Source organism: Amblyomma mixtum, chromosome 5 (assembly GCF_055824585.1).
Source record: "Amblyomma mixtum isolate Tamu chromosome 5, ASM5582458v1, whole genome shotgun sequence".
NCBI lineage: Eukaryota > Metazoa > Arthropoda > Arachnida > Ixodida > Ixodidae > Amblyomma > Amblyomma mixtum.
In genome coordinates, this window is record NC_143016.1 from 152,021,405 (window position 1) to 152,029,472 (window position 8,068).

Sequence of the window (8,068 nt, forward strand, 5' to 3'; positions counted from 1 at the left end):
AGGTCTGTGGTATTAGAGGCCGTAGTATTCAAACACATATCCATATTGCACGTTCAGTATTAGAGACAATATCAGATGAGACAGGCCAAGTTGCTCTGATTCAAATTGACTTGGCGAAGGCTTTTGATAAAGTTCGGCACGATTTCTTGTTCGCGGTCTTGGAGTATGCAAATATTGGTGACGTCTTGCTCAAAGGCATAAGGCTTTGCTATAAGAACTCCTATACAAGGGTTATTGTTAATCAGGAGCTAACGAAACCAATACCACTAGAAGCATCTGTTCGTCAAGGATGTCCACTGTCTCCATTGTTGTTTGCCCTATATCTGGAACCCCTCTGTCTCAGTATAATTAACAGCGCAGCTATCCGCGGTTTCTCTCTGTCTCAATGTGAAGTTAAAGTTTTAGCCTATGCTGATGATGTCGCCCTCTTTTGTTCTGACAAAAAGAGTGTACTTGAGGCTCTAAACTTGACTAAACAGTTCTGTGATGTATCAGGCGCGACTCTTAATTTAGAGAAATCCAGAGGCTTTTGGTTGGGTTATTGGGGAACTAGGCCAAGCCATTTCGGTGGCATATGCTGGGACAGTAGCCCTCTTGAGTACCTAGGCGTTCCGCTGCACCAAGTTCGCAACAGTACAGCCTACTGGGATTCACAAATTGTAACTCTACGGCGGCAAACACAGGCTTGGATGGGTAGGGAACTCTCAGTGTTTGCGAGGGCACAGGTCTGTAACATATTTTTGTTTGCAAAGCTCGCGTATGTCCTTCAAGTCCTGCATTGTGCGAGGAGGAAGGTGCAAGCAATACACAGAATATTTGCAGCATTCGTTTGGCGCTCTCAATGGGAGCCCATGAGGCGTGACAACTTGTTCCTTCCCTTAGAGGGTGGTGGAGTGGGTCTTGTTCACCTGTTCGTGCATCAACTTGTTTCCCGTTTTTTCTTTTTAAAATTGGCAAACCACCCGTTTCTGGTAGCTGTGCTCATTAGGCGGCTTAGTTTTCATTTGCCTTACTTATTCGCACCGACTGTGCAGGCTCGTGAGGGGACTTTGTGGGGATTCCTCAAAGATGTTGCTGACACTTACAATTTCCACACTGTGCGCTTCTCTTTAGATTACCTGTATAGCCTCTCGAGAAAAAAGATGACCCAGGCTCTCACTGAGTCTTTGTTCCTTACACCATTGTATCGGCAGCCTTATCTGGGGTCTTTCGACATCAGTGTTCTAATGCGTGTTAGGCGGATGTGCATTCAGGCAGCCGCTAAAACGTTCTTTTTCAAACTACACACAGCGACGCTGCCTGTCAAGACATTTCTTAATGACAAGGGGATGTTTGTACCCTGGAATGTGAATTGCCGTCTGTGTAACGTGCCTGAGACAATTGATCATTGCTTCATCCTGTGCCGTGATGCCATGTTCTTTTGGGACATACTACAACTAACTCTTAAAAAGGACATTGAAATTACACCGTACACTATTAGATTTCTGCCTGTTGACAAAAACTCTGTTGTGCCTTATGATCTGTTTATGTTGATGGGACTATTCAGTCTTTGGAAAAGCCGTATGATGGACAGACATGCCGAGCCACCAAGATCGTCCAAATCTGTGTTTCGTGAACAGTGTGCTTTGGTGAGGAGTGTATATGCTGCATGCGAAGAACCTCCAAGCTGGCTGCCGTGCCTCATTGCTCTACCAATGAGCTACGTCCCTTGCAAACATTTCTACCTAGTTTTAATTAAATACTTACTGAGTCTCGGCAATAAATTGTATTGCGGTTTAATTGAGAGCTTATAGATTTTGTTTGTTGAGTTTCAATTTAAAATTGGCCACCGTATTCCAATTGGCTGTTTATTAACTTAACTCGATAGATCCAAATTGAGATTTTATTGACTGGCAATACATATTTAACTGACTGTTTATAAACCTGCAGTTCACATTTAATTGCATGTCAATTAACACTGAATTCATATTAAGTTAACATTTAATTGCCAGTTTATTATGAATTCTTTTGCGGTTTAATTGACAGTTTATAGACTTTTTTGTGTTGAGTTTCAATTTAAAATTGGCCACCTTATTCCAATTGGCAGTTTATTAATTTAACTCAATAGATCTAAATTGAGATTTTATTGACTGGCAATACATGTTTAACTGACTGTTTATAAACCTGCAGTTCACATTTAATTGCCAGTTTATTACTTGGCATTTTTCCTTAATTGACCTGCAGTTCACTTTTAACTGACTGTTTATTAAAAGATCTAAATGCATCCAGTCGAAAGTTTACTGGTTGTTTATTACCTTGTCACAGTGTTCCGAGCTACATAGTGCACCGCTATGTGCGTGTGGTGATCTCAAAATCACAACACTGCGATATACTCACACAAAAGAAAATTGGCGAATTACCCTTCGTGGTGTTTCCAGACCAGGGTTTCAGAAATGGGTTCTGTGACATGGCATAGTGTGTTCTCATCTGGTGTGACCCAGCCAGCTGATACAAGCTCTGGTGTGCTTTGGTTTACTGTTTCCTGGTGCAGTTGGTGTAGCATTCCGGGATGATGTCAAAGGAAGGGTGAAGCATCCAGAAACAAATTTGTTACCTAACATGTCTTCACAGTGGTGCTCAATGTTTGGACATACTATCGCGAGCAAAATTAAGAAACCGATGCAAGTGCATGCTGAAACGTGCCATATTGCATATGGGCATCAGTCTCGACAACAGGATTGCTTCGCCAGGCGGCGCCCGCATGCAGTTTGGCAAAATTCGGCAAGAACTCACAGGGGTCTCTCAAATTTGAGCATGGTAGTATGTACGTAGCAACAAACAAATAATTATTACATGACTCATGTTCTTGACTAGCACGAAGAGCAAGTACATATTGAAAGAACAAAAAAAAACGCTCACATTTGCCTAAGAGCAACCTTAGCTTTATTAGTAGACAAAAGCTGCGAATGAGTCACACTGGAGGCCCCTCGCATCATAGCGTGCATCTTTTCCGAGAAAGTCGAATATCTTTCATTGCCTTGATGGCAGCTTGAATCCATTTGTGTGTAGCGACAGTCCCTGAAGATTAAGGGAGAAAAATTATATATTTATTATGATATACATTGCTATAATGATCCCATTGCAAAGACAACTAGCAAACGCTGCTATTTGCATTAAAGGAGGATGGCTAATGTGAGAGCACCCATGAATGCCAACAATGAATCAGAATCCCTTAGGCCTCAACACTTTTAAAATACCGAGCTTCACAGCACATGGCTGCCAAATACCAACAGCCTTATTTCTAAAGCATGACAGCTGAGCATTCATGAAAAGTTGTTAATTCCTGGCTAGTTTTTCTGCTCATGCACTGCCCCATTGCTATCAGAACCTCACCATTTAAGCTGTTTATACTGTCCGTCACATGAGCTACGAACTATGCCCATCAATTAACCTCTTGTACACAAACCTTCACATAATGACGTACCTACAGTGAATTGGTCACTAGCTTCCACCCCACACATTTGTTATTATCCTTTGTTTTGTGCTTCCTAATAAACCACTAACAAATCTTGAGTTGCAATTACCGAATACACTGACGGAGTGAATATATACTTATGTGCTAAATCCAGCTAAAACCAGTAATAACCTGTGAGTGCATCCATTTTCACTTGCGTGAGTGCCTTCTGTAGAGCCTTTTCCTTGCCTTCCAATATCCTTCTCCCGAGCAGTTGCCAATAACGCTGCGCTGTACCACTGCTTCTCTTCACCACAAAGTTGCGGTGGCCCGCTTCAGAAATACTGCATCCTTCTGGGTTCCGTCCAGAGTTTGTACACAGCCTTTTCAATCTCGAAACATTAAATGAATGCACCTGCAGGAAACAGAACACAGGAATAAAATTTCTATGCGATAGTCACAGCCAGGAATGAGACGTTAATTGCGGGTTTAACGTCAAAGCGACTCAGGCTACGAGGAACACCGCAGTGAAGGGCTCCGGAAATTTTGGTCACCTCGGGTTCTTCAACGTGCACAGACATCGCACAGTACACGGGCCTCTATATTTCGCCTTCATCGACATTACACCGGCGCGGCCAAGATCGAATTGCATTTGTTGATTGCATAGTGTCATATGGTACTATGCTTTTGTTGAGGATTTGCGGGGTCGCAGCGGAGCACCAGAGAGAGACGACCAGCGTGGCAGGCTTCTAGTTCCGAACTGCGCGTGCCGGGTGTGCGCTCCGAGCACGCGCTGTCGTTCTTTATTTTCTTCCTCCGGCGGTATGGCCGGAGGCACTGAACAGGGGGGCGCGAGGCGCATCTGTCGCTGAGTTCGCTGGCGTGGCAAACCGCGGTTGGCCAGGCACCTCACCGAGCTGCGGAGGGAATGAGTGCGGACTTGGGGCCGTGGAGTCATCGCACAGTGCTGCTAGCTTAACCGGGGTAGCAGGAAGTGCTGCCGGAAGCGATGCGGCAGCGTCTGGCTCGGTCGGTGATAAAGAAGCTGGGCCGGAGACGCTGGACTGGTGTGGCGGCGAGGCGGCGAGGGGCTGCTGTGGCGGGCCGGGTTCTGATGAAGGCTGCGTGGGCGCGAGCGAGGCCGGTGCAGGGCCAGAGGCTGGCGGCGGCGAAAACGGGTCCGCTGCGTCGTAGAGCGGCGGCGGAACGTAGTAGGCGCCGAAGTCCGCCAAGACGGCCGCACGCAGCTCATCGTATGGCCGGCCGCCGAAAGCAGAGTAGGTGAGCCGACGCAGGAGGTCGGGCGGGAGGATGTCGCAAAGGACTGCGTGTTTGAACGGCTGGATGGTGATGCCGTTCCGGTACATCGCAGCCTCCAGTTGGGCGAACCACCCGCCGACGCCTGCAGGCCGGAACGCCGGGAGCGGCGGGTCGAAACTTGGGTGCTGCCAGTACGCCATGCTAGGACGCCACTGGGAGAGAAGGCACGGTTCGCCGGGTCACCACTGTTGAGGATTTGCGGGGTCGCAGCGGAGCACCAGAGAGAGACGACCAGCGTGGCAGGCTTCTAGTTCCGAACTGGGCGTGCCGGGTGTGCGCTCCGAGCACGCGCTGTCGTTCTTTATTTTCTTCTGTCGCGGGAACGCCGATCTCAGCGCCTGCGCTTTATAGCGTCGCCGGGCGCTACACTTTCATGCCTGTTGAAGCATGCAAGTCAGAAATCATGTAGTTGTTTAAAATAAACACAAAACTTACACCTTCGCAACGATGGTGTCATGCAATAGTAGTAGGTTCCGATGTAAGAAAGAAGTGAAAACGGTAATTGTGTACTTTGCCTTTTTATAACGTTAACTGCACAAATCATTTAGGAAAATGATTTCATGCTGATGAAAATCACAGATTAGTGTGTGTAATAGCAAATATTCAAAAATAAAAACAGTATGCAACAGTAGGAGCACTGTCTGTATATCACACAAGAGGCTGGGCTTGCTAACAGCAATTCTGTAATTCCAGCTCTTCCACATGCCCTTGACACAACACTGAAATGTGCAATACCTAAAAAATTTAAATGTGATAAAGAAGGAAGTGTAACACAAACTGACGACTCACTAGTAGACGGACGAAGTAGAAATAGTAATGCAATAACCAGCACTAAAACGCACCAACCTTCATAAAAAAAATGATGCAATTAGTCACTTCAAGACGCGGAGCCATGCCAGACAAGCCAGTTTCTATGAATGGCAAAAGCACAACTACACTCTAGTATTTCCAAAAAGGTGTGCATGTTACAAGCCAAGTGCTTCTTTATTGCTATGCCATTTTTCACTATGACCATTGCTGCTAAGTGCATGAGTAAAACAGGGCAACATTTTGCATTTTACCTCTTTGTTGTTTGGTTTGCTTTTCTTTGTACTTGGCTCCTTTCCATTTCTGAGTATACCGTATATTCCGGTGTACAAGACGCACCCTTGTATAAGACGCACCCCCCATATATGCAGGCTGTCTTTGAAAAAGTTGCTATATAAGACGCACCCATGTATAAGACGCATCTCAATTTGCCCAGTTAGGCTAGTGAGGCTTAATTAAACATGCTTGTGCGACCATTGCAAAATGCACCTGACCTGTGAGAAGTTCTTAAGCACCGTTAAGTGATCGAAAAAGGCAACACTCACGCCATACCCGCCCACGTTTTAGCAAAAAAAGAAAAAAAGAACGAAGCAACTATCCTTATGTCCATAACAACATTTTGTATTAACTCAAGACCTTCGAAGTCTTCATCTCAAGATGCGCTATCAAAAACCACGCCCATTTCTGGAGGCAACCCGGCTGAAACATTCTCTTCGCACTATGCGCGTACTACGTACACGGAGCAACCAATGGCGAGAAACGCGATTGTCGCCATCTTTTGGCATTTCACATCACTTTTGCTTGGGGCCTCGAAAACAGCCGCGGCTTTATGATTCCGGAAGTCGTCATCCCCACCGTTTAATAATAATGTTCAGCTAATAAAGTTGCTCTCGGTGGTCCCTGTATTGAAGTATTAACCGTGTTACAACCGCGTTATTGGTAGTGAAATTTTTTCGGTGAAAAAAGCTTGAACATGAACCTGAGTAATTTCTGAACTCGCAAAAAAAAACAGAAAAAGTCGCATATAAGACGCACCCTTGTATAGGACGCACCAGCAAGATTTTTGAAAAAAAGCCGCGTCTTATATACCGGAAAATACGGTATACCGTGCAACCCATATAATGTGGAAAACTGATAATGTAAACAGTTGTTAGTGCAGCATGCATTCATGTCTTATATCCTATTCTTTTCTAGTTGTTTACCCATGCCATCAGGTAGCAAGCCAAAAATCTGAGTCAACTAGGTCGCTACAATCTCCTAGACAAATATATTAGAAAGAAGCCAACAGCCACAGAAACCAACGAACACAGGGGATTTTTTTTGTGGTGTTGATCAATTTAGAATAGTACTGAATATGTTATCGCTTAAAGCTAATTGATAAGAAAAGCAGAAGAAAAAACAACCACAAATATATGTGAATTAGAGCAAGTGTACTCACTGAAATGGCAAAAATCTTAAGGTTTACAGTTAAATTACTATTTAACTGTAAACCTGCACTATAATGCCTTTCATATTTTGCCCCTCAAGTGAAATCAGATGCCTTTGCTGGAAAGGTCTCTGAGGATCAATAACTTCGTGTGGGCTAGTCGGTTAAGCATCATTGCAAGAGGCAGCGCAAAAGAAACCAGGACGAAAGGGAAGACACATATACCACAGGACGAGCTCTGAACTACCAACTGGTAGTTGGACGAGCGCTGAACTACCAGTTGGTACTTCAGCGCTGTCCTTTGATACGTATACGTGTCTTCCCTTTCATCCTGGTTCCTTTTGTGCCGCCTCTTACAATGGGTCTCTGAGGAGTGTCATGCGACACTGGCGTTACAGCAGAAGAATGAAAGTTATCCTACTGCTACAACTGTTAAGGAGTGCTATGTGACACAGGTATTACAGTAGAAGGATAACAAGGCTGTCCTCCTGCTGTAATAGCGGCTTAAAATGCTGCTCTGTAGCCCGCCACTTCAAATCCAGAATCAAAGTTGCAGTATTGGATGACGCCTTATTGAGAAGAAACACACATATACTGTTTCAAAGGGAAGTGCCAACATATGCCGTCAACACTGGTTCAAAGCACACTGTTGCAACACACTGATCTCAACACAGAGTTCTAGAAAAACGCACTTTAGAAAACTCAGTACTTACATGTGTTCTGCAATACGCGTTGAACGGGCACAGACAAGGAAGACAGCCCCACAGTTGGACAGCGGAGACATCCTTTTCAGTGACAGTTCTTTTCAGACCTCTTCACCATTGGACAGCAGGCACTTCACCTGCATAACATCATAATTTGAATTTCACCTGTGCAATCTATGGAAGATGAAGTACCCCGATGACTGTGTTAATGGGTAAGAATTCGTATTGCCAGTTTCACACAAACACAAGGCAAAGTTTAAACAGACAAAAGTTTACTTTCTCACACTTGAGTCCACGATAAGAACTGCACTGTTTAGGGTTCTTCAGAAATATTTAATCTGAAAGGGCTGTATGAAAAGGATGCAAAGCGCTCGAGCC

The 8,068-nt window shown here is 44.8% G+C and overlaps 1 protein-coding gene across 1 annotated transcript; it reads left to right on the forward strand.

Annotated features, from left to right (window-relative positions):
- Positions 1-689: 689 nt before the first annotated feature.
- On the forward strand, positions 690-2,791 carry LOC149344166 (uncharacterized). The gene is made up of 2 exons (XM_089547161.1): positions 690-1,675; positions 2,704-2,791. The coding sequence occupies exons 1-2, from the start codon at positions 690-692 to the stop codon at positions 2,789-2,791; spliced, it is 1,074 nt and encodes a 357-aa protein (XP_089403287.1).
- The last annotated feature ends 5,277 nt before the right edge of the window (positions 2,792-8,068 follow it).